The 27,846-nt window shown below is 38.9% G+C and overlaps 1 protein-coding gene across 1 annotated transcript in view; it reads right to left on the minus strand.

The window, feature by feature from the left end:
• The window catches only part of LOC128566496 (phospholipid-transporting ATPase IB-like), a 372,171-nt gene that overhangs the window by 279 nt on the left and 344,046 nt on the right, over positions 1-27,846 (minus strand). The window contains exons 32-34 of the mRNA XM_053563334.1: positions 23,356-23,444; positions 11,852-11,950; positions 6,304-6,392 (exon numbers count right to left, since the gene is read on the minus strand). Coding sequence (XP_053419309.1) covers positions 6,304-6,392; positions 11,852-11,950; positions 23,356-23,444 — 277 coding nt within the window. The remainder of the gene's footprint in view (positions 1-6,303; positions 6,393-11,851; positions 11,951-23,355; positions 23,445-27,846) is intronic.

The raw sequence follows: 27,846 nt of genomic DNA on the forward strand, positions 1-27,846 counted from the left end.
GCAGCTTCTGAGCCAGGCTGTACTGGAATTATTTGGGAGTAGGTTTAGACATGCCCACTCTGGGTCCACAGTTGCTCTGTGGGGAGCCAGATGCCAGTGTGTGCTTTTCACAGCCCTCCTGAGGATGCTAATGTGCATCATGGCCTATGTGAAAACAACTCCTATAGAATGCAGCTTGGCCAGTGCTGTGTCACCCTTACTATCTGGACCACCTTTGGCACTTGCCAAGGTTGTGAGCAAGCAGTTGCTCTGAGCTGGTCTGAAAAGCTCAAACCATGGCCTCATGGCTCCCTGACTTCCTTTCCTCCATGTTCAAGAAGAGAGGCTCTAAAAATATCTGAATCTTGAAAGTGACACCTGCAACTGAAGCATAGAAAAGTAATTTATGAAGCTGGAACTATGCTGGGGAACACCACGTAATATTCACATTAAATTTGGTAAAGACTTCATAGCGGTGGACACATTTCTCTTTTAAAACTTGGCTAATTTAGATAGGTTTTCAAAGTGTTTTACTCACGTGTAAATAAATAACAAGGATAGAAGTAGAAATTCCCAGAGAAATGCATTCATTGATCAACTCTGTATACCCTGGGAGGATTAATTTTATAATCGTTTCTGAAAGCAGCTCAGGGCACTCATTATAGAGCACTAACAAGTATTTCCATCCTTCTCTAACTTGACCTTGAAAGGTTCGACCATAGAGAGGTCACCCTTGAATAACATTCAGATTAAAATAACAACACACAGATCTAGGCAATCACTATTTCCATACCAAAATATCTAAGGCTTAGCACTTGGTTCCTGAATGACAATGGATTTACTATGAGCAGCCATGCTCTTTGAAAGAAGAAAAACTATAAATGGCATTTAAATCTACTATAAATGCCATTAAACTATAAATGGCATTTAAATCTACCAAAGTATTAATTAAATGAAATGCTCCTATGTGGAAGGAAGGACAAGTGGACCACAGCCTTCTTTGTGCACCAGAATCACCCGGGGAGCTGGGACACTCCCAGGAACCCAACAGAAATGCTAGACTAGGGTTCTCCAAATTGAGTGTGCACCAGAATTTGGCTGGTGATGTCTCTGTCTCACATCCAGAGATTTTATTTATTGAGTCAGTGTGGGGTCTAAGAACTGGCACTTCAAATAACTTCCCAGTAGTGCTTCTGCTGCTGGCCTAGCACCAAACACTGCTGTTTCAGGTTAGTTCATGACAGTCTCTGGATGGACACCAGTATCAGTACTTTCCAACCCCTTGGGATTTCCTCTTCTCTTTCTTCCCTTCTGCCTTCCTTTTTGCTTCGGGTATGTTCAAATAGAAACTCATGTAGAACTCAGAGTGTAAAAAAAAAAAACAACAGGTGTTTCTCATGAAAACTTTTAAACCTTACAGTGCCAGGTGGTTCTAAGGAACAATGAAATAATTCCCTTCAGGAAAAGGGACTGAACATGCCTGGGTGTGACCCATAACCCCTGCAGAAGATTTCCTGAACTTTCTGCAGCTTCCCTTTGTGAACAGAGGGTCACACTAAGTCAGCCATGAAAACAACCCCAGATGGAAAAAATTTTAAATATTCTAATCCTAGAAGAATGGAGGATGACATAAATGAAGAGATGAAAAAGAATCCTCATGCCCTCTTCGTGGAAACTGTCAACCTTTTAAATGATCTCCTCCTTACTCAAATGGAGAAGCAAAACCTTTCTTTTTCAGATGCTCATTTCTGTGTTTTAAATTTTTGACCGAAATCTTCAGGGTATAGGATTGATTTGTGGATTTGGCCCATTGGGAATGTTTCTCCTCAGTCATGAACCAAGTGGAAATTCCAGGAGCTGATGAAGGCCCAGTTGTCTCTTATATCACATCATCAAGGACCTGGGTAATGTTTTGAAATTTGTCAGCTTTTATACAGTATCATTATATTGTAATTTCTTTCTCATTCGGAATATATATTTGCTTTTAAACCTAATTTTGCATTTGATGTTTTGTATTCCTTTCCAAAAGAGGGTCTCCCAAACTATATAAAGATATGGCCTCACAAAACCTGAATCTGCCATTATATTGTGGTCTACAGCAGAAGACTACTCAGAACCTACAAAGCAGCAAACCTGCTGAGAGACTTCACAAGCAACAGGAGATAATGTGAGTAACACCTTAGGATCTTCTGTAATCCAATAAAATGTCTAGCCATTCAATAGTATTTTCTATTTTAATACTTAAAAATAGTGAGCCATGACAGTGATTGTTTCTTACATAATGAATACTTTAAAAAAAGTAACTGAAGTGCAGTGCTAATAGCTCAGTGGGTAGGGCGCCGGCCACATACACTGAGGCTGCTGGGTTCGAACCCAGCCCAGGCCTGCTATATGACAATGACAACAACAACAGAATGATAGCTGGGCATTGTGGCGGGAGGCTATAGATCCAGCTACTTGGGAGGCTGAGGCAAGAGAATCACTTAAGCCCATGAGTTTGAGGTTGCTGTGAGCTGTGACACCACAGCGTTCTACCAGGGGGACAGCTTGAGCCTCTGTCTCAAAAAAACAAAAAATTAACTAAAATATATTTTTTTCTTTTTGCCATGAGCATTCAATGCTATTTTGAGGTCCTTCATGTTATCTATATTATAAAAGGTTTTGTACTGTTTTAGGATTCCCGTGAAATTCCTGCATAAAGCACTAATTCCTCTAACTGAATACAGACACATATAGCCTTTTGCCCTTTATGCTGCCTAAAATGATCACAGTAACAGGGAAAACCAAGTGAGTAGAGGCACTGAAGCTCAGACATGATAACTAACTTGTCTCATGTCTCATTGCTGGTTGAGTAGCGGAACTGGGATGCAGCTTCCCATCTATCGAATCCCACACCTATGCTCTTGGACTGAACAACATAGCATTTTGGAGTGGGGAAGATTGAAGTTCAAGTCTGTTCTCCACCAGTAAATAGTGATGGAATCTAAGAAAAGTGACTTAAACTTGCTGAGCCACCATGTTTTTTCTGTAAATGTACATCCATCAGCTTTTCTTTTACTTAACAAGTATCTAATACTTATCTCCACATAGTGTCTTCAATGATGTAGTGGAATAAAGAGGTCAGGTGTTTAAAAGATGCACAAGCTCACTGTATGTGTTCAATAAATATTGGGTCCATTTTGCCCATATTTATAGTTTGCATTGGAAAGATGAAAGAAGGAATAAGAGAAGGAATCTTTTGGTGGGCTTACGTAATTTAGCTTGGACTGTTAACAACAACGTTCCTTCAACAAAATGTTTGTTGAGGACACACTATGTATGGGGTATTCTTCTTTATGCTTGGAATAAGCTAGTGAAGAAAACAAAAATCCTTGCTCTTATGGAGGTTACATTCAAGCAATGTAATAGGGAAAGATACCATAAAAAGTTAATCATATAGTACCTAAGAGGGTAATAATGAGCTACACACCAAAGAAAAAGCAAACTAGAGACAAGATGGTTGGGTAGAAACAGATAAGTCAGGATGGGCTTCATTGAGAAGGAGATATATGGGTAAGGACTGAAGGAAGTGAAGTGGTGTGTCATGCAGATACATGAGGGATTAGCAATATAGGCAGAAGATAGGTCCAATGCAAAGGCCCCAGGGCAAGAGCACTGCTGACACCTTAGAAGAAGAGCACAGAGGGTAGCATTGAATGAGGGAGGAGGAGATAACCCCAGGGAAGTAATGGGTTCTAGATCAAATGAGACTTTGCTGGCCACTCTAAGGAATTTGGCTTCTACATTAAGTGTGATGGACAGCAATTGCAGGGCTTTTAGCAAAAGATTGATTCGTTTGCTCTGATGTTGTATAACTGGACCACTTTGGCTGCTGCATGAAGAGCTAGGACAGAAGCTGGAAGACTTGTCAGGAGGTTGTTGCTGTAGGGGAGACAGAAAGTTCAGACCAGGGTGAGAGCAATGGAGAGAGTGAGAAGTGGACAGACAATATATAATGTGACAGGAGAACCAATGCAATGGCATAATGTGTGAAAGGAAAAGTGGAATTAGTAATGACCCTGAGGATTTTGGCCTGAGCATCTGTAAGTATGGAGTTGTTATCAGCTGAGATGGGCAGTACTTTAGTTGGAACAGGCTTGGTGCAAAAGGAAACCTGGAACTCAGTTTTGGACATGTCAATTGGATATTGAAATGTCCATTAATGACCAACTCGGGATGTTTGGATTTCGGATTTGAGAGAGAGAGAGATGTGGACTGGAGGTTATCAACATATGGCTGGTATTTAGAACCCTGAGACTAGATGAGATTATCAGTGGACTGAGTGTAGAAAGAGAAAAGAGAAAAAAATTAAGAATGCAACAATGGGAAATTAAAATATTAAGAGATTGGGGAGAAAAAAAGAAATCATTCAAAATGAAAAAGGAGTGTTCTGCAAGGTAGAAGGAAACTCAGAGGGTGTGGTGTACTGGAAAACAGATAAAGAAATGCATCAAGGAGGAGGAAGCCACCCACTGTGCCATCTGCTACAGAAAGACCAATTAGGGTCAGAGGGAGAATGGAGCATTAGATGTAGTAACATGAACGGTGCAGGTGGTCTTGACTAGAGCAATGTCAGCTGAGCAGTGGGAGTGAAAACCTGAATGGAGTGAGTTTAAAAGAGAATGGGAGAAGAGCCATTGGAAGCAATGGGCATACATACTTTTATCAAAAACTGCTGCTGCAAGGGAGTACAATGAAATAAAGCAAAATCTAATGGGTAATGTGTGGTTGAGAGAAAGGTCTTATTTCTAGGACAACCTGTCCTGCATGCTGGTGAGAATGATTCAGTAGAGAACAACAACAACGAAAAAGATGAAATGGAAACTTCAGGAGAGAATTGCTGGGGCAAAATTCTTGGGTAGGCAAGAGCAGATGGCACCAATTGCACAAATAGAGTGGGCATCAGACAGGTGTGGAGAGCCAAACTTTGGAAACAAGTGGAAAGTCAGAGTACATGGGTGGGCATAGCTGGCAGGGTGAGGGCTGAGGAAGTTCATTTCTCCTTCCATTTTCTCAGGAAAGTAGAAATCAGGGCATGAGTTGGGAGAGATACTAACTCAGATCCTTAAGATGTCTGCTCTGCTTTGTTTTCTTGTGCTGGTTTATCTCCATCTGTTAATTCAGCCATTTCTTTCTATATTTTTCTGGGGAGGTGGACCCAGTATAGGCTGCAGAAGCAGTGTGTATGTGTTTGTATGTGCATATTTGTGTGCATATGTGCCCAAAACAGTGATCCATCTAAAGAGGTCTAAGTCTCAGTAATACAAAGAAAAAATTGTCAATAAGAGAACTTAGATACTACCCTTCATCTTAGGCAAAAGGCTAAGAAGTGATGTAAGAGAACTTGGAATTTTAAAATTCTACAACTTTTAGTGAATACTTTGGCAAAGAAGGAGAAGGCTAAGAAAAGAAGAAGAAGTAGTGGGGGGCAAGGAGGTCTCATTTCCAACAAATATAATCTGTTCCTCCATTGTCACTACTTTTTTGTTTGACTTCTTTCCTTTCCCAATAAAGCATTCAGCACTCAGAGTACTTAAGCCTTCTTCCATCTAGGCATTTCTTAGATACATTGCTTATTAAAGGAGGGGGAAATGAAATGACTTTTAAATGTTTTCATGCCTCACTGGGTAATGTTAACTCTATACCAAAAAAGAAGAGTGTGTAAATTGTCTTTGGGTAAAAATTATTTGGAGCCAAATACCACTTTTGCCTTGAAAGTGATAGGTCTAGAGTCCTTTAGAGGATCTTAAAAATATCAGGATTTTACATTTAAGGATTTTATGATTTTAGGAACAGGAGACCAGAAATAGCTTTCTTCCAAATTAACCTTGCTTTGGCCAAGCACATTAATTTTTCTAATCTAACTGATTAGAGGATTTCTCTAATCTAACTAATTATTTTTTATAATTGTAGTAAATACACATAACATAAAGTTTATGATCTCAACCATTTTTGAGTATATAGTAGAGTGGCTTTATGTACATTCATATTTCTGTGCAACCATTATCCCTGTCCATCTCCAGAGCTCTTTACACCTTGCAAAAGTGAAACTTGCACCCATAGAACACACTATATTCCTCCCTTCTCTCAACCCCTGGCAGACACTCTGCTGCTTTCTGTATATAGGAGATTGACTGTTCTAAGGATCTCATATAAATGGAGTCATATGTATTTGTCCTTTTGTGTCTTGCTTATTTCCCTTAGCACAATATCCCTAAGTTGAACAACCTGCTTTTAATTACTCATCTTTCAATGTCATGACCCACTTCACAGTGTATTACTTACGTGGGATACTTAGATCAACAGAAGTGTCCTGGAAGATGACCTCACTGGGCTGGGTACTTGTAGACATTTGGCGATTTGTTGCTTGTGCCCTAGGAGTGAATAAAACATGGCCTGACTTTTTAGTTCATTGGAACAGATCTCAGATGAATTTACTGGGAAAAAAATCAAGTTACAAAGTGAAGGTAAAAAACTACTCACATTTTGGAGAACATCCATGTATTGAAAATAAAATCATCATTATTAGGACACTCTCAGCAAGGTATTGTTTCTAAAATAGTGTTTCGCTGTGAGCATTTGTTAGGTACAGCTCTCCCAATGTCCTTTCCAAATAGTGAAACTGAGCAATAAATGAATATTAGCCCTCTGGTTTCCTACATCACTTAGAGCTTATGGTGTGTATCTTACAAACCTCTATCTCCACTTCCTTTCCTAAAGGCAAAGTGTAGTAAACCACACTGGTTAAGACTTGGCAATCTGTGTCAGGAAAGGTCAGTCATAGGCATGAAGTGACCTCCTTCTGCAGTTCACAGAGCTTACCACAGTGGAAGTCCCAGTGTGAGACTTTCTAAATTCCGAATAGTAGGGTAATTTTATGAACTTGTCCCTTTCAAGGCTGCCACATTTGTGGGTATAGTTAAGGAAGTTCATGGTTTTCTTTTTATTTATTTTTTTCCCTATAAGCCGAAAGATGGGTTTTCAAAAAAAACCCATATAATTCAGCCTGTTCTGTTTTCTCACTTCTTGGATATCACCAGGTCATGGGAGCCTTCTGCTATGTTAGACTTGCCATATACTCTGGTACTTCCAGGGAGTTGAGAGGCTCGAAGTTATGTGGCAAATTACAGCTGCCGTCAGAAAACACAGCTGCACCCCCCCCCCACCATGGCCTCCTGCAGGAAGAGGGTCTCCCCAAAGCTAGCTGCCCCTGTGACTTGGTTCCTATTGCTAAAGCTTCATCCTCATGTCCACAGCCTGTCCCTGTTTCCAAGCTGGAATTCTTCCCTTCCTGTTTAGAGAAAGGTTTCTAGAGATTATCTGGTGAGAGAAGAATTGAAACCTTTCATAGTAGTTAAAAGAATCAAATTAGGATTTTATTTTTGCTGATACATATAGGAGCTGAAGTGCATTTGGCTCTGGGCTTTCTAGTATGTATTTATTCATTTACATTTTCTCCTCCTCCTCCTTTTTCTCTCTCTCTTTCTCTCTCAAATTTGCCACAAATAAAACATTTACATTATTCAAAATATTAAAAAGAAAATAAATAAAGGTAGAATGCTAACACTCTACCTTCCTTGCTTCCTCTCTGCCTGGTGCCTTACTTCCAGTCCTCACTGGTAATCACTAGCATTAGTTTCTTGGGTAATTTTGCAGGGCTGCTTATGTAAATAAAAGTGGTTATGTATTCTTATTATCCCCATCCTTTGCACAAAAGGTTCGTATCATACATGGTGTCTGCATTTGATTCCTTCTGTTAATACATCTTAGACTTATTTTCATATCAGTACACAGAGAGCTTCTTCATTCCTGTTTGTGGCTGGAGAGTATTTCAGTATGTGGTTATATACCACACAGGTATGGTTGCCTCTAAATATTTGCTATTCCAAATATTCCTGCAATCTTTAAGATTGGGATATATGCAAGTTTATGGGGGAAATTCCCAGAAATGGCATTTCTGAGTCACAGACTATGTGCATTTGTTTTTCTGATAAATAACAAAATAGAACCAAATTAATTTCCATCAGTCTTTCTTTCCCAACATCTTCCTCAACCAAGGGTTGCCAACTATATGGTAAATGAAAATTGTCTTTCCCATGTACTTATCATTTTCACTTTTATTATGATTAAAGTGAAGCAATTTTTTATAGGTTTAAGAACTATTTGTGTTTCTTTTACTATGAACTGTTTGTTTATATAAATATGTACCTATCTTTCTATTGCTTGGTAGTCTTTCTCTTACTAATTTCTGCAAACAGTTTGTCTACTTGAGATATTAGACTTTTTTTTTTTTGTTTGTTTTTTGTTTTTTGGGTTTTTTTTTGTAGAGACAGAGTCTCACTTTACGGCCCTCGATAGAGTGCCGTGGCCTCACACAGCTCACAGCAACCTCCAGCTCCTGGGCTTAAGCGATTCTCTTGCCTCAGCCTCCCGAGCAGCTGGGACCACAGGCGCCCGCCACAACGCCCGGCTATCCTTTGGTTGCAGTTCAGCCGGGGCCGGGTTTGAACCCACCACCCTCGGTATATGGGGCCGGCACCTTACCGACTGAGCCACAGGCGCCGCCCAATATTAGACATTTTTTAATGTGAATTTTTCTGAGTATACTTATATTGTGGTTTACATTTTTATTTTAGTTTCTTCTATTGTAGTTCCTTTTTATTATTTTTGAGACAAAGTTTCCCTATGTTGCCTAGGCAAGCCTCAAACTCTTCGCCTAAAGTGATGTGTGATCCTCCTGCCTCAGCCTCCTGAGTAGTAAGGACTACAGGTGCATACCACCATGTCCAGCTATGACGTTCATGCATATAATAAAGTGCATATGTCCTAGCAGAGGTGAGTAGATTGGTCTGAGCTCACAAGCTTGAGACCAGCCTGAGCAAGAACAAGACCCCGTCTCTAAAAAATAGCCAGGTGTTGTGACAGGTGCCTATAGTCCCAGCTACTTGGAGGCCAAAGCAAGAGAATTACTTGAGCCCAAGAATTGGAGGTTGCTGTGAGCTATAATGTCATAGCACTCTACTGAGGGTAACAAAGTGAGTCTGCCTTCAAAAGGTAAGTACAGTAATTTTTGGAAAAGGTATTTACTGTGTACCCATTTCTAAAATCAAGATGTAGAATATTTTCTTTAAGTCTGAAATCTTTCTCTCAAAACTTTCTAGTCAAAGCCTTAATAAGTAACAATTGTTCTGATTTCTATCACTGTTGATTAGTTTTGACTGCTTTAAAATTTATGTAAAGGAAGTAATACAATATAGTATTTGGCTTCTTTCTCTGAATAAAGTGCTTTTGAGATTTGCTCATGTTTTAAGTAAACCAAGAGTTTATAATTGTTTTGTGTTTAGTAATATTCCAACGTATGAATTATCTGATTTGCGTTACTCATTCCTATGTTGATGGATAATCCAGTTTGGGATTCCAGTTTCCAAACAGTTTCCAGTTTGGGGCTGTTGTAAAAAAAAATTTCAACAACACACAAGTCTTTTGTGGGCATATATTACAATTTTTCTTGGCAAATACCCAGAAATGGAACTCTTGGTTCACAGGATATGTGTTTGTTTAAACTGATTGGAAATGGCTAATTATACCAACCAATCAAAAGACTTCTGACTGCTTTACACTCTCATCAATACCTGGTTCTGTCAGGACTGAGCAAGGAGTAGGTGATCATTCATTTGCGTTACATTTGTCTGCACTTACACCTGGCTGCTTCCTAAATATCTTCAAATGTGCACTTTTCCCTCTTTAACCAGGACATGTCATGAGTTTGCTTTTGATCCTTTCCTTTATGCCTCACACAGTGCACAAAATGTAGCAATATTTTAGGATAGTCCATAGATTGACCCTTTTTCTCATAATCCCTGTTTACATATTACAAATGTAGAGCAAGCCCACTTAAAATCAAACTCAAGTTTATGCCCGGGCTCACATACAAGCCCAGCACGGAAGTCTGTTGTTACTACTGATAGGAAGGAACAAGGTACTTCTGCTTAGAAGATCCAGGTCATTCAGACAACTTTAGAGATAGTGTGGGTTTAGAGATTAAAACTGTTATTGCACATTTAATTCGTATAAACCTCCTGACATTTCTAGCATTTTGTTTTTTTTATTGTTGGGGATTCATTGAGGGTACAAAAAGCCAGGTTACACTGGTTGCATTTGTTAGGTAAAGTCCCTCTTGCAATCATGTTTTGCCCCCAGAAGGTGTGACACACACCAAGGCCCCATCCACCTCCCTCCTTCCCTCTCTCTGCTTTTCCTTCCCCCCCTCCATGACCTTAATTGTCATTAATTGTCCTCATATCAAAATTGAGTACATAGGATTCATGCTTCTCCATTCTTGTGATGCTTTACTAAGAATAATGTCTTCCACTTCCATCCAGGTTAATACAAAGGCTGTAAAGTCTCCATTTTTTTTAATGGCTGAATAGTATTCCATGCTGTACATATACCACAGCTTGTTAATCCATTCCTGGGTTGGTGGGCATTTAGGCTGTTTCCACATTTTGGCGATTGTAAATTGAGCTGCAATAAACAGTCTAGTACAAGTGTTCTAACCCCAGTGAGAATGGCCCACATCACAAAATCTCAAAACTGCAGATGCTGGCGTGGATGTGGAGAGAAGGGAACACTTTTACACTGCTGGTGGGACTGCAAACTAGTACAACCTTTCTGGAAGGAAGTATGGAGAAACCTCAAAGCACTCAAGCTAGACCTCCCATTTGATCCTGCAATCCCATTACTGGGCATCTACCCAGATGGTTTGTTTTCTTGATGCTATCAAATATGGACCAGTGGGAGTAGGCAGCAGGTGTGAAAGGCAAAATGTGTGATTTTTTTTTCTTCTTTCTCCTAGGCAATAGGAGAATGGGAACAATTCAGACAATGAAGGAAACCCTGCTCCTTTTGTCTTGCCATATAACTCCCTGTCTTCCTATATCCACAGCCTCATGCAGGGGTAGGAGAGAGAGAGGGGCTGCTTTCCTGGCATGTCCACACCTGTGTGCAAAAACCTGCAGGGGAAGTGGCAGATTCTCTGCCCTAAAATACATATGCCTATGTGTTCCCCAACCACCAGAGGTTGAAATAAAGCCTAGTGCGCCTAAGCTTAAGGCACCTTCTGTGAGGATCATGGTAAGAGGGAGCTGTGAAAAAAGACTAAGCTTTCTTTAAAAACTGTTTGAGGTGAAATGAAAACATGATTTTTCAAAAGGAGGCATAAGAAGCCCCCTTTGGTAATAACCAGACAATGCATGGAGAACTCAAAGCATTTGTTTGCGCAGGTTGGGGTGGGGGTGGGGGTGGGAGGGCACGCAGAGGGTAGGGCACTGTAGGTCACAGAAAGGATTCTTTTGGGGAGGAGAGAAGAGAGACCTGGGGAGGTGAAGTGCAGGAAGAGACATGATCCACTTTACAAAACCACCTCCATCTGCCCATCACAGGAAGACCTGTGAATAGATTGCTCCAATAACCCCAGAGAGAGAAAGGGGTGGCTTAGACCTGGGGAACACTGTAGAATCTGTAAGTTGTGGTCTTCTTAATTTTCTGTGAAGGTAAATTGAGCAGGATTTTCTGAGTGATTAGTGTGGAATACAAGGGAGAACATGAGACAGAGTCTAAGATTTGGGGCAGAGGAACCAGGAGAATGGAGTTGCCATCCCCTGCAGGGAAGACTCAGGACCTGCCTGAGGAGAAGGGAACCACACCTCAAGGCAAGTGAAAGTCAAGTTGCATCACTGGGAGTATGAAAGGACCTGGGAGGGGAAGGTGGGAAAAAGAACAAGGAGAATGGATGGGTTCCTAACCAAAATTGCAATAAAGACAACAGCCTTACCTCCTTTCCAACAGTTTGGAAATATCAAATCCTGTAACTTTGTTTCTTTCCAGCTCCCGAACCTCCTCTAGAAAAGTCTTGTTGTAGGAATTTCTTATCCTATATCAAGTGAGAAAGATAAAAAGAACTTAACACATGAGCTTTACATGCTGTAATGACTCCTTTCTCCCCTGCTAGGTGACAGCTGGGCATCCTTTGGCTATAGGCGATGTGGTGGAAGGTAACCTAATGTGCACAGCCTCCATGCGCAGCCCACGTACTCTTTTCCTAGTAGCTGATATCATTGACAGGGCAGTGCAGGGCAGAGCTGTCCCAAACACCATGGCCTTCCCATGCAAGCCTACAGATGCATCTTCTGTGTGTCTAGATGGCAGGGGGGCCCTCACTCCAGAAGGTAAGGTAATTGAAAATTCATAGGACCAGGACATGATTCTGTATGGTCTGTTCTACCACTGTCACTTTTTGGAAATCTTTTTTTTTTTTTTTTTTCACTGAGATTTTCTTTTGTTATTGTTTGGGTTTCATTGAGGGTAGAAAGAGTTAGGTTACACTGATTGCATTTGTTAGATAAAGTCCTTATAATTGTGTCCTTCCCCAAGAAGTGTGCTATACGCCATGACTCACCATCCTCCTCCCCCCTTCCCTCTTCCCCAGTTGCTCAATCCCCTTCCCCACTTGTATTAGCTCATCTACTGCCTTCATATTAGAATTGAGTACATTGGATTCTTGCTTTTCCACTCTTATGATTCTTTTTTTTTTTTTTTTTTTTTGAGACAGAGTCTCAAGCTATCATCCTGCGTAGAGTGCTGTTGCATCATAGCTCAGAGCAACCTCCAACTCTTGGGCTCAAGCAATCCTCTTACCTCTACCTCCCAGGTAGCTGGGACTATAGGTGCCTGACACAATGCCCAGCTATTTTTTTGGTGTAGTTGTTATTGTTGTTTGGCAAGCCCGGGCCTGGTTTGACCCTACCAGCCCAAGTGTATGTGGCCAGTGCCCTAGCCACAGAGATACAGGCACCAAGCCACATTATTATGATTCTTTACTAAGAAGAATGTGTTCCAACTCCATCCAGGTCAATACAAAAGATATAAAGTCTTCATCTTTTTAAATGAATTAATACTATTCCATGATATACATATACCACAGCTTGTTAATCCATTCTTGGGTTAGTGGTCATTTAGGCTGTTTCCATGTTTTGGTGATTGTAAATTTAGCTGTGGTAAGCAGTCTAGTGCAAATGTCCATATGATAAAAGGATTTTTTTTCTTCTGGGTAGATGACTAGTAATAGGATTGCAGGATCAAATGGGAGGTCAAATTTGAGTTCATTGAGAATTCTCCATTCTTCCTTCCAAAAACGCTATATTAGTTTGCAGTCACACCAGCAGTATAAAAGTGTTCCCTTCTCTTCACATCCACGCCAGCATCTGCAGCTTTGAGTCTTAGTGATGTGGGCTGTTCTCACTGGGGTCAGATGATATCTCAGGGTAGTTGTGATTTGCATTTCTCTGATGATTAGGGATGATGAGCATTTTTTTATATGTTAGCTAACCCTTTGTCTTCTTTTTTTTTTTCCATGAATACATTTATGCATTTGTGGGGTACAATGAATGTCTGTCTTCTTTACAGAAGGTTCTGTTCATGTCTCTTGTCCAGTGATACATGGAATTGTTGGGTCTTTTTTGTTGGTTAATTTGAGTTCTCTAGAGGTCCTAGTTATCAAGTTTTTATTCAATTCATAACATGCAAATATCTTTTCCCATTCTGAAGGTTGTCTCTTTGCTTTGGTTGTTATTTCCTTAGCTGTACAGTAGCTTTTAATTAAGTCCCATTTGTTTATTTTTATTGTTGCAATTGCCAAGAAAGTCTTCTTCATGAAATCTTTGTGTGGGCCAATACTTCAAGTGTTTTCCCCACACTTTCTTCAAGGATTTTTATTGTTTAATGCCTTAGATTTAAATCTTTTAACGATCTTGAATCAATTTTTGTAAGTAGTGAGAGGTGTGGGTCCAGTTTCAGTCCTTTACATTCCTTTACATGTGATTATCCAGGTTTTCCACCACCATTTATTGAATAGGGGTTCTTTTCCCCAGTGAATGTTCTTGTTTGGTTTATCAAAGATCAGTGGCTATAAGAACTTAGTTTCATGTCATGGTTTTCTATTCTGTTCCAGATGTCAATGTCTCTATTTTTGTGCCAATACCATGCTGTTTTGATCACTATGGCCTTATAGTATAGCCAAAAGCCTGGTAGGGTGAGACCCCTGCCTTTGTTTTTATTATTAATAATTGCTTTAGCTATATGGGGTTTCTTCTGGTTTCATACAAAATGAAGAATTATTTTTTCCAGTTCTTAAAAGTATGATGATGGTATTTTAATGGGGATTATACTGAATCTGTAGATTGCTTTGGGAAGTATAGACATTTCGACAATGTTGGTTCATCTCAGCTCTGAACATGGTATGTTCTTCCATTTGTTAATATCTTCTATTTCCTTTCTTAGGGTTTTGTTTCTTCACCTCTTTTGTTATATATATTCCTAGGTATTTAATTTTTTTTTTTTAGTTACTCTGAAGGGAATTGTGTCCTTGATTAGCTTCTCATCTTGGCTGTTTTTGGCATTTAAAAAGGCTACTTATTTGTGGACATTGGTTTTGTATTCTGATACATTGCTTTACTTTTGATCACTTCCAGGAGTTTTGTGGTTGAGTCTTTGGGGGTTCTCTAAGTATAAGATTATATTGTAGGCAAAGAGCAAGAGTTTGACCTCCTGTGCACCCATTTGGATGCCAATTATTTTCTTCTCTTGCCTGATTGTATTGGTTAGAATTCCAGCACTGTGGTGAATAGTAGTGGTGATAGAGGACAACATTGTCTGGTTCCAGTTCTAAGTGGAAAAGCTTTCAGTTTTACTCCATTTAGTATAATATTAGCTACAGGTTTGTCATGGAAGGCTTTAATCAGGTTCAGAAATGTACCACCTATTCCTAAATTCTTAAGTGTTCTAATTAGACAAGGATGTTGAATTTTATGGAATGCTTTTTCTGCATCTATTGAGAAGATCATATGGTCTTTGTCTTTGGTTCTGTTGATATGGTGAATTATGTTTATGGAATTGTGTATGTTAAACCAGCTTTGCATCCCTGGGATGAAACCTCCTTGATTGTGAGGATTGATTTTTTTAATGTGCAGCTGTAATCTATTGGCTAGAATTTATTGAGAATTTTTGCATCTACATTTATTAGTGAAATTAGTCTGAAATTGTCCTTTTTAGTTGGGTCTTTTTCTGGTTTTGCTATCAGGGTGATGTTTGCTTCATAGAATATGTTGGGGGAAGATTCCTTCCTTCTCAAGTGTTTGGAATAATTTCTGCAGTGTGGGTATAAACTCTTCTTTGAAGTTTTGATAGCATTCTGGAGTGAAGTTATCTGGAACAGGGCTTTTTTTGTTGGGAGATTTATTTTTTTCTTCGATCTCAGCTCTTAAAATTGGTCTATTCAAGGTATGTATTTCTTCTTGATTAAGTCTAGGAAGAGGGTGTGTTTCCAGGTATTGATCCATTTCCTCCATGTTGTTCATTTTCGGGACATAGATCTTCCGGTACTGCTCAGAGATGATCTCTTGTATCTCTGTGGCATCTGTTGTAATTTTCCCTTTATACTTTCTAATTAAGATTATTAGAGATTTTACTTTCCTGCTTCTAGTTAATCTAGCCAAAGATTTATCAATTATATTAATTTTTTTGAAAAATCAACTTTTTGTTTCATTAATTTTCTGAATGATTCTTTCATTTTCAATTTCATTCATCTCTGATTTAATTTTGGTTATTTTTTTATGCTGGGTTTGGGATTAGACTGTTGTTCTTCTTTTTTCAATTCCATAGATGGTTCATGAGTTTGCTGATGTGCTCTGTTTCTGTTTTTCAAATATAGGCATCTAATGCAAGAAATTTCCCTCTTAAGACTCCTTTTGCTGTATCCCACAGGTTTTGGTAACTTGTGTCTTCATTGTTCTTATGTTTGAAGAATGTAATGATTTTCCTCTTTTATCTCTTTCTCAAGGTTGTTAAATGTCCAGGTCTTTGTGTGGGGATAAACGTTTTTTTCGGAATTTAGTTCCACCTTTATTGCTTTGTGGTCTGAGCATATACAAGGTATAATTTCTATTCTTTTAACTTTGTCTAAGTTTGATTTATATTCTAGGATGTAGTCGATGTTGGAGTACATACCGTGAGCTGATAAGAAAAATGTATATACTTTGGGATAGTGTGTTCTGTATATGTCTATGAATCCCATTTGTTCTAGAGTCACATTTAATTCTTTTTCATCTTTGTTTAGTTTCTGCTTAGAGGATCTGTCCAGTTTTGTCAGAGGGGTGTTGAGGTCCGTGACTATTAGGGTGTTATGGGCTATCATATTGCTTAGACCCATCAAGGTCTGTTTCATAAATCTGGGAGCATTTAAGTTGGGTGCATAAATATTTAAAATTAAAATTTCTTCTTGTTGTATTGTTCCCTTGAACAGTATAAAGTGTCCATCTTTGTCTTTCTTAACTATAAGTGCTTTAAATCTGCTTGTACGTGAAAATATGATTGCAAATCCTCTTTTCTTCTGATTTCCATTTGCTTGAAACACTGTTTTCCATCCCTTAACCCTTAGTCTTAGGTTTGTTCTTGAAGGCTAGATATGTATCCTGGAGACAGCATTTGGATGGCTTGTGCTTTTTTATCCAATCATCCAGCCTGTGCCCCTTCAGTGGTGAATTCAGTCCACTGACATTTACTGAGAGAATTGGTAAGTGTGGTGGAGTTCTATTCATCTTATTTTGCGAAAGTCCAATGTGTAGTTGTATCCTTTGTGCCATTGTGGAAGCTATGTTTTGACCTTTAGCTTCTGGTTGTTTACTTTGCTTGTAGTTCACTGTGGTGAAAAGGTTTAAGTATTTCCCATAGAGCTGTTCTTGTGTGGCAAATTTCCTCAGTGCTTGTATATCTGCAAAAGATTTGATTACTTCATCAATTTTGAAGCTTATTGTAGCAGGATACAGAATTCTGGGCTAAAAATTATTTTGTTTAAAAATTTCAAGGTGGATAACCATTCTCTTCTGGCTTGGAAGAGTTAAGCTGAAAAGTCTGCTGTCATCCTAGTGGCTCTGCCTCTGTAGGTCTGTTGGTGCTTCCTCCTGGCTGCTTGCAGAATTTATTCTTTCATCTTGACTTTGGACAATTTCATTATAATGTATCTTGAAGAGGCTCTGTTTGAGTTGAGATGACCCAGTGTTCAATATGCATCTGAGAGGAGTGTGTCGGGGTCTTTAGTAAAACTTTGAAAGTTTTCATTCATGATAATCTCCAGTAGGGCTTCCATTCCCTTGGGACAATCTTTTCCCCTTTTAGGAATCCCTATTATTCATATGTTTGAATGCTTCATGGCGTCTCATAGTTCGTTAAGTGCCTGTTTTGCTTTCTTTCTCTTCCTTCCTGCCTGTTTAACTACCTAGGCTAACTCAAAAACTTTATCCTCTAGTTCTGAGGTTCTTTCTTCAACATGGTCTAACCTATTTTTGATACGTTCCACTGCATCTTTACATTCCCTGATTGTCTCCTTCATTTCCTTAAGCTCTGCCATATCCTTTCTATATTCTACATATCTCACCTGACTTTTGATTCTGTCTTTCCATTTTCTCATCCATTCCTTTCATTGTCTTCATCATCCATATTTTAAATTCCCTTTCCATCAAGTCTATTACTTCTTTATCAGTGGAGTCTTCTCCAGTAGCTGCCTCATTGTCCCTTGGGGGAGTTCCTCTGTTTTGGTTTTTCATATTGCCTTAATTTTTCTGTTAGTTCCTCCTCATCTGTTCTTTCTTCTTGTTCACCTCCTTGTTCTCCTTTTTCCTTCTCACTTCCTTCTTTATTTCAAACATAGTTCTTTGCTCTTGATGACAGTATGTTGCAATATGTTGCCAGGACACCAGGGGTGCTGTGGTTTTTTAGGAGACAGAGAGCACAGCCTGGAACTTCCATGGTCCTTATTCCAAACTTAGTTGCCTTTGTTGATCACCTGATTGTTTCCTCAGCATTTAGACCCTACTAGCTTAGGATCTTAAAGCTCACAAGAATCCTTCAGAGGCAGGTCTCACAGTGCCCCCTGACTTCAGTTCCTATGGAGTGTAGGAGTCCCTCAGCCTGTCTCAAGAGTAGAGTTCTGATCCCAGAATGCTTTATGCTCTTGCTAAGTCCTTCTCACAACCTTCCCACAATGGCAGCCCTCTGGCCACTGAGACCTTCTCTGTGTGGCTGCCTTGCCAGCCACCAAACCTATGGCCAATTGACTCCAACTGACATTCGAATCTGGTTGCTGTATACTGTTCAAGTTTATGCACTCTTCCAAGCTTCCATTCAACGAGCAGCTTCCCCCAAGAACTTAAAACTCTGGAAAGGCTTCCTCCCATCCTGGACCTCTGTGGGTGGCCACCTGATCCCAGCCAGTTGAAATCACTTGCCTAATTCACCATTTTTCCACCATTCCAGTTCATACACTGTATCCAGCTCACCACCTGCTTGTTGTGCTTCCTGAACTATCTGTTTTGGAAATCTTGATGCTTAAGTTCGCCTTCAGTTGTGTGCTGACTCCTGCCTTCAGTTCAGGCAGACAGCCCTAGGGCTAGTGGTGCCATTTATAGCAATGATAAGGGCAGAGTGGAAGTGTCAGTAGTCAGGTATTAGGCCTGTAGGATCTTGACTTGTAACATATAAGGCAACCCAGATAGATGCTCACCCTTTCTTTGGTAATTTGTTTTTACTGGGGTCTATATCTATATTCAAGCATTCATCATTCATACACTCATGCATTCCTTAAATATACTTTAAGCTGTCATTAGATGCCAAAGCAAAAACAGACATCTTCTCTGTTTTTCTCCTTTCACAGAATTTTCAATGTACAAGGAGAGACAGAGAATAAACAAGTAGACAAGTTTACAAGGTTCAAATGTGTACAATGGGTGCAATGGGAAGGAACCCATGGGTTACTATGATAGCATATGGCAGAGGTCGGAGCTTGTTGAGGCTGTCTACAAAGGCTGCTCTGGGGAAGTGGATTGAAACTGGGGTCCAAACAAGGGGTAACTAGTAGAGAAGGGGTAACCAGGTAGAGGAAGCATCATACACGAAAATATCACAGTGGATAAGGTATAGTAAGCATATTTGGAGAAAGGGAAGGCAGGAAAAATGGGCATGGAGCAGGCCAGCCATAGCTTTGCCACAGATTTGGCCTTGGCCCTTAGAGGAAGCACAGCAGAGGAATCTATCAAGGACAGCTCATGGACTTTTGGCTTTGCCATGGTGCTCTCATTCTCAGGCTAGTACCACCAAAAAGTACAAAAAGAGTTCAGGATCTTAATAAGACACAATTGTTGGTGGACATTATGCTGGCTAAAATGAAAGGTCATGAGAATAACAGTTAGGGTTGGTGGATTGGATTGGGACCAATTAAAGAAGTCAATGGTCAACTCGTAGAGCAAAAAGAAATACCATGTACTTCAAGATAACATTGTAAAATGATGAATGAGAGGCCAAGCACAATGGTGCCTGTCTGTGATTCCAGCACTTTAGGAGGCTCAGACAGGAGGATTGCTTGACCCCAGGAGTTTCAGGCTGCAATGGTCTATGATGAAGCCACTGCACCCCAACCTGGGCTGCAGAGCAAGACCCTGTTTTAAGGGGGGAAAAATGGAAAAGAAAAGAGCAAACCTAAATGCTAATGTAACAACTGAAGAAAACCAGTCCTGTGTATCTAAGTGTTGTGCTTCAGTTTAAGAAACTGTCTAAGCTGCTACATAAAATAAGGAAGCTATCATCCTCTCTGCCTCAATCTGCAATCAGTATTTTAACTTAAAGCTTATGAAATCACTCTGTTTGCATTATATTTATCTTTTGCAATCCTCTCTGGCTGAAGTAAAATAATGAGCAAATATGTAAACATAAATATAAACAAATTAATCTTTTATCAAACTCTTCTCACAATTGATTACAACATTTCCATACATCAAGACTAATTAGGGGATTACTGATGGGAAATAATTTCACAAAACAATAAGGAAAGAAAGAGAGATAACTGTATATGGTTTAAGTCTTGGGAAAAAGCCAGATTTATTTTAAAAGTTTGAAAATTTATGATAACTATGATAAATCTCTCTGAATTGTATGTTCGTCTAAGGGCACTTTTGGAATGCACAGCCCAAAGAAAGGTCAAGAATAACAAAGGAGAATATTTTGCAGAGCTGCTGAAGTAGAGGCACAGGATATATTTGCTGTTATCTAAAATGAATTGTTTTTGTTATGGGCTATAGATAGTGGGATCTCTCACTGGGGGGGTGCTCCACCTCAATCCAGGTGAAAGCACATAGATGTGCCATCCCTGGGGGCTTATCAAGACTACCAAAGATGGGGTGGTGCCTGTGGCTCAGTCCGTAGGGCGCCGGCCCCATATGCCAAGGGTGGCGGGTTCAAACCCGGCCCTGGCCAAACTGCAACCAAAAAATAACCAGGCGTTGTGGCGGGCGCCTGTAGTCCCAGCTACTCGGGAGGCTGAGGCAAGAGAATTGCTTAAGCCCAGGAGTTGGAGGTTGCTGTGAGCTGTGTGATGCCACAGCACTCTACCGAGGGCCATAAAGTGAGACTCTGTCTCTACAAAAAAAAAAAAAAAAAAAAGACTACCAAAGATGAAGGAGCCTGGAGGCTTCCTCACAAGCTGAAGTCATTACAGCTATCCCTGTGCATTGAGAGTCAACAGGTAGGATAGGACGGAGCCATTCAGCAGAGCTAAATCCTTTGAACTCCTGATCTGCTAGGTAGATTAGGGCACATGGATTGCTTCCTGCTGTGGTGAAACTGGTTTTCCCCTCCCCTTTCTAAATACTGCCTACCCTATGTTGCTGTTTACACATCCTTTCCCTCTATCCAGAATTCCTAGGGACTCTTTTAACCTTACTTTTTGGCATCTTTGCATTTTGCATACACATTTTGTGTTAAAGATCAATAAAAGCCTTCTGAAGAAACCAGAGAATTGCTGTATTGTCCCAATCTGCCACTCAGCATGGGAAATGTATACCTTTCTTCAGGCATTCTCAGACTGTATGTCTTAAGCTTGTGTAGATTTTTGTCATTTCCCCCAGATTTCCCCTTTTGGCTCTCAACCCAGGTTGAGTTGAGATGACAACCATTACATTTTGTGTTATGGAAAGAAAGTTGGAGAAAAAATACAGACATTTAACACCAATACTTAATTTAATATGGAAATCTATGCTTGGTTTAGACATGAAATGCTTATTTTAAATTGGGAGTCTTCTACTATGCTAGGTCAGTAGAATCTCTGCCTTCCCAAAGTTCTTGCCCTGAAGTTAGGAAAACCTTGATATGGAGTAAATGCCTTCCTGGCTGTACATTTTTAGCACCAAACTTGAAGGTGCCCAAACATTGGAAACCGGCTTATTTGAGGATTTTCTTTTTTGTTGCAATTGTTTTTAATGAACAAAATTACAGATCTATTAATACAAAACTGAATTCATAACTGTCCTTTAAATTAAAGAATTTTTACTTCCCAAATGGCAAGAATTACCAAATAAAGAAAACAATTGTATCCCAGGAAAGAAATGGGGATGATGCCTAGAGCCAATGAAGACAAGGAATTGTAACATTAGAGGCAGATGGGTATTAGAGCTCTCCCCAAGATTTGAGATTTGAATTTACATTCCAAAGGGTATAAACCCATCATCCTTATTCCTTCATTTCCCATAGAGAATTACTATTACTATTATTATTATTATTATTATTTTACATTAAGGAGCTAAGTTTTCCTCCTTTCTCAGAAGGGGAGGGGGGCAGCAACCACTCTCCAATACAAACTCTCAGGGTCATGATTTTTGAGATCCGTTTCTGCTGTACAACCTTGTTACCTTAGGCCTGTCTGTCCATTCCTCATTTTATCACCCTAGAAAGGGGGAAAGATTGGAGTGAGGGGCACCATTGTGGCTATTGATGTGGCTAATAATAGTCTTTTTTTTTTTTTTCCCTCTGAAACCTCACATCTACTTCTTTCAGGATAATACATATAAAGATGGGTATAATATGAACTTATCAGTCCTTTTGCCTCATAACTTATTGTTAACTTTGGTTGATAAATTCATACTAACATGAAGAGTTATTTAAAAGGCTTATTAAATTCTTAGGCAAGACAATTTGTTTTTTTTTTTGTTTGTTTGTTTTGTTTTTTTGAGACCGAGCCTCAAGCTGTTGCCCTGGGTAGAGTGTCAGGGCATCACAGTTCACAGCAACCTCCAACTCCTGGGCTCAAGTGATTCTCCTGCCTCAGCCTCCCAAGTAGCTGGGACTACAGGTGCCCTCCACAATGCCCAGCAATTTTTTGGTTGCAGCCATCATTGTTGTTTGGCAGGCCCGGGCTGGATTCAAACCCGTCGGCTTGGGTGTATGTGGCTGGTGCCTTAGCCACTTGAGCCACAGGTGCTGAGCCAAGCAAGACAATTTTTATTGAAAATAGAAAGAATAGAAAGAACTCTCCCTGCAACACACTCATAGAGAACAAGAGGGGAGAAAAGCCAGGGAAGGGAAGAAGGACAAGGAAGAAAAACTGAAGTATTTGTCAGGAAACTCTGGAAAAGATTCACTTCTCCACTTTGGAGCCTACTAGTAATTATGTTTGGCCTGATATGTAGAGAAATTAAAGAAGAATTGGGCATTAAAAAGCAAAATTAACACTTTCCTTTCCTGTATATGCCTTTCTCTATTCATTAGTTAGTCTGAAATTTATGTTTTAGAGTTTTGTTGTTTTTGTTACGTATATGTTTAATAATTCATATCATAAATGAATTATTTTTTATTTAAAAACTTATGTTTTAATGGGTTCTTTACCTTTTATATTTTAGAAAGTTGATAATTTTCTAACACTTTAACTTAAAGCTTTTCTTTTTCTGCTGAACTTAGTAAAAAAAATTGAGATCTTCTAATCCAATGTTTAGAAGAAGTACATTCGAGAAATTCTTACACCGAATTTTTTTAAAAAGTAAAGAATTCTTTTCTATTGAACATCTCGGTCCTATTCTTCAGTTTGTTATTAGTTTTTACTCTGAGATCCTCTAGCATTAGGAATTGGCTCCTACAAAGCAGATAAAAGTTATATACATCACAATTTTAGAGACTGAAGAAATGGAGCTGCTTTCAGGAAAAAAAAAATATCATTAACTATGTAATATCTCTATCAAGTCTCATATATATTTCCATGCATTTTGATTTCATTTTTTCCTTTCTAAATTGACTGTTAGTAGGTTTCCAGTGGCAAAAGTAGAAGACATTTAATTCCTATACAAGTCCCATAATATTCCATATTCATAAAGTGCCTCTCACTTTAATTTGAAAGGCACATCATTGGCAATAGATAGCTAAACAGGACAACATATTATTTGGTTACCACTTCATTTTTCAACTTACGATTTCCACATTATATTTTGCATCAGGCATGCAATGGGGATTATGACAAAACCCAGCCAGAAGACTGGACAAATGAGGACCATATTGCCCTACAAAGAAACAAAAATAAAGAGTATTTAAAGAACCTTTCAATTTGTTGATACATATAGTATTAGTTCAGCTGTCAGTTTCTTCCCCTCCACCAAAATACCAGAGAAGACATGGAGGTAGTCATATGAAAACTGAGCTACTAAATCAACATAGTTGCGTGGAACCTGAATGTAGTACAGTCATTCCTTGGTATCTGCACTGCCCTGCCTACAGATACCCCAATCCTCAGGTGCTGAAGTTCCTTATATAAAATGGAAAAGTATTTGCATATGACCTACACACATCTTTCATATACTTTAAATACTCCCTAGATGACTTACAATACTCCACACAATGCCTACACATCACTCTTCATTTATGTGGATTCAACATAGTGCTTGCTGTGTAGCAAATTTAAATTTTGCTTTTTGGAACATTGTGGAATTTTTTTTTCCAAATTTTTTGATTTGCAGTCTGTTGAATCCATGAATGTGGAACTTTATTAGCTGTCTTAATTTAATAGTATAATCTATAAATAACCAACCAAATAAATACATTTTTGTTCCAGGAATGTAAGGATGGTTCAATATTTTGTTACATAACAATACAACTTCAACTGCTCTACCTTGTGTTTAAAACAATTAGACCATCATATTCTCCTTAGATAATTCACTTTTCACTTGGCCTATGAGATTAGTTGGTGGCTGGCTGATCACTTTAGTTTAATCAGGGACCATACTGATTTGAAACTCAGTAAGGTTCCCTCTACCTCTCATTTGCCTTTGACTCTTCAGGGTTTTTTCCAATTAATTGCCTAAGGTATTGTTGAAGCTGAGCTCCTAATGGGTCCTAAACTCTAATATTTGTCTCCTAAGTCTGCTCAATACTCTACCTTGCTATTTGGAGGATTTTTCTCTGATGTTTCAGCTTCTTTCCTCATGGTGCTCCAGAATTTGCCAAGTGAACTCAGGGGAGAATAGGCTGAGTGCCTGAGGTCCTCCAAATATCTGCCAAAAACTCTGCAGGGTCTTCTCCTCTGTCAGTTGTGTTAAATTGTATTTTTTATGGAATTTTTCTATTTATAAAAATGTATTAATTTGTTGTGGAAATGTGTTCATAATGTCCTCTCAGTGTATTTTTGATATTTGTGTTAATTTGGGTCAGCCAAGAAGAAGAAGTTGCCAAGACAGGTTTACATGAACAAGAGATTCATTGAGGGAAGGAGTAGGAGAAGGTGGAAAAAGCCTTCAACTCTGTTGCTAGTCTGACATCTGGGCAAAAGGAGAGGGATGGAAGAAGGCCAGGTTAGGAGGAATAGTGGATTGTAGCACAGTGCCAGGACATGTTTAGCTAATCTTATAGGGAGTCCCCAAAGTCACCCATGGAAGGAGAAGTTTATATCACTGGAAGTGACTTGGCTTAGTGCCCCATGCTCAGCCATTGCCTCAGAGTAGCCTATGGGAATCAGGCATTGTTATGGATACAGGGGTGAGTACAGAAGGGCTGGAAGCTCCTCATGACTGTCACAGTGTCTAATATTGGTAATGGTAGTTATGCTTTTCCTTTGTACTTCCTTAATAGTCTTGCCAGATGTTTATCAATTTCATTAAACATTTCAAAGAACCAACTCTGCTCTTTGTTGATTTCCCCCACTGTACAACTGTTTCCTGTCTCAGTGGTTTCTTATCATTTCCTTTTTCTAATGTTTGCATCTCTATTCTTTGTTTAATTTTTTGAGCTGGAAGCTCAAGTCATAGATTTTTTTTTTCAAACTCTCTTCTTTTCTAATTCATGCATTTAAGGCTATGATTTGTCTTTGAGAAATGATTTAGCTGGATACCACTAGATGACTGTATATTTTTATTTAAATAGCTTGTCTTTGGTTCTTTGTCAAAGGTACTTGTTTTTCTGTCCTTTAGTTGTTTTTTTTTTTTCAAATTTAAGTTTGCATTTTTTTCTTTTCTCTTTTAAATTCTTTTAATTATTTTTCAGATAGCTTTTTATTGCCTTATCCCCAGTTCTTGGGGAATAAGTTCTTCTACTATACTTTTTATTATGATTGTTGCAAGAATCCTCAGATCTTCAGTAGAGGTTTTATTCTTCTGTGGGAATACTTTGTACCTGATAAAGTAAAGCCCCTGTGTGTGGTTTTTATAATTATAATATTTTGGGGGAAAGGGTCCAAGACATTTCACCAAAACCTGGATTAATTTTAGTTTTATTGTATTTTCTTGGAATTCTTGCAGCATGTACAATGCTTAATTTGAAGCTGTTATGTGGTAAAGTTTGGAGGATAGCCCTTTTGTTTCTCACAGAGACTTAGCACCTGAACTCAAAGGACAAGTTTTTTGATGCTTTTGAATAGAGTGAATGGTGATTTTCTTCTCTCCTTTCAAGATTAGAACACTTTGTGGCTTCTGGATTACTGTAGCTGTCTCACTTCCTCCTCCTTTCCTTATGAATGCAAAAGACATACATTCTACCCAAAAGATATTGCTAAACTTCAGCTCCTTGTCTTTCAGCACCATGTCAGTATCTTATACAGTCTGGACTGGCAATGTCAGCTCAAGTTTTCTACTCTGCCATTGAGTCCCTCCCCGCTTTATTTGGAGGACTTTGGGAATCCTTTCTATGTCAAGATCACTTATGTGTAAAAAAATCATTGTAAAATGTCTTATCCACATGTGTTTTTAGTATGTATGCTCATTTCTGCTAGGGTCCATGTTATTGGAAGTTACAAAGTACATCAATAATTAAGGAACAATTCTGTAATGAATTAAGGCTAGTCATGGGTTTGATAAGAACAACAAAGAGAATAACAAAAATCCTAATAAAATAGGGAGGTGAAGTGCTGAAAAAGTAGATACAAGCTCAAACTGACAAGTCCAGTTTGTATTGGATTTGACTGTAAGTAATTAATTGAAACATTTGAAAAAGCAATTTTAGAAAAACAATAGAGGCAAAAACTAGATCTTAGTGGTTTAGAAAGGAAGAGGACCTGAGAAGTAAGGATAGTGAGCAGATGCTTCTTTTAAAATATTTAGTAGAAAATATAGGGACAACTATGGGATGTTAGGTAGAAAATACAGCAGGTCAAGTCACCGTTTCTCTTTTGCTTTAGGCATTTGTTTTTGGATTAGAAACACTTGATAAACCATCAGTAAAGAGACATTAAAGTCCTAATTTGGATTGTCCCAATTGCTTATCTCCTCAGTGTCAATTATCTACAAAATGATGATAATTTCTACCTTATCTACATTTTGGATAAGGTCAAATTGTTATGATCTTGTTTATGTAAAGACAATTAATGGTTTGGCACTTAGGCCTAACTTTAAAATATTCTGAAATTATAACTCCACCTTTCCAATCAGTATTTGTAATTCAGTTCTCAAACTGTGATTTTCACATCCATGGACCCTGAATTCCAGCTAAGGCTGCAGCCAGAACCATGGCACCTGTGAGGGCTCATTCATATATCTTTTTGTCACAAATCAAATTATCAAAAACAAACTCAGGTGATCTTCGCCAGAGCTCTTGTTCATCTTTATTCATTGGTTGGTTCACTTATCCTTACAACTCCTTTAGAAGACTAACTGGAGCATGGTCAGGAAATCTTGAGAGCATACGATATCCTGAAGTGTTCAGTAGAATAACAGAATTCAGCTGAGCTCCAAAGTTCAGTAGAATAATGATTTTCTTAATGAATAATCAGAGCAAATGAAAACATCTCTTCTTTCTGTTTCAATCCATTAAATTTATTATTGACCCAAATTAAAACATAGATTGATTTCCTGACCTGTCATCTGTGCATGGATTTGTGTTACTAGTTCCATCTAATGCACTTCACAAAGCCAAGAGTCCTCTTGTCACTCAAATACAATCTCAAGTATCTTGAATCAAAATTAAAGAATACTGAAACCTTTGAGTTTCATATGGAAAATAAAAGTAAGCCAACTGGGGTAACTTCAGTATGAATGGAATTGAGTGCAGGAAGTCTGTTTGTTACACTGGATAAGAAAATGAAGGATTTCTTGCATGCCATGCTAATCCCTTTAGGGAATTATTTTCTTATTATTTTGTTCAGTTTTCATAGTTGCTTTTGTCAGCCTATTTCAATACTGCCCACTTGGTTGTGGCTAAAACAGGAATCTCACAATTTTTATTTACTGACAGTGGGCTACCCTAGGCTTGAAGTACAGAACCATTTCCCACTTCCACAGAACAGAGTGGGGGTATAAAGGGTGGAAGTTCAATGGACAGACCACAGGGATTGAGCTGAAGAACACTGGACCTGTGTTTCCTCAGTTAGTAACTGAATGCCTTTGTAGCACAGTTGCCTCTAGTTCTAGTACAGTGCAATTCTCTGATGCATTTTGAAAGCACTGAAAATCTAATCCCCCACAAAAAGCATAAAGAAAATAG

This window comes from Nycticebus coucang, chromosome 15 (assembly GCF_027406575.1).
Source record: "Nycticebus coucang isolate mNycCou1 chromosome 15, mNycCou1.pri, whole genome shotgun sequence".
NCBI lineage: Eukaryota > Metazoa > Chordata > Mammalia > Primates > Lorisidae > Nycticebus > Nycticebus coucang.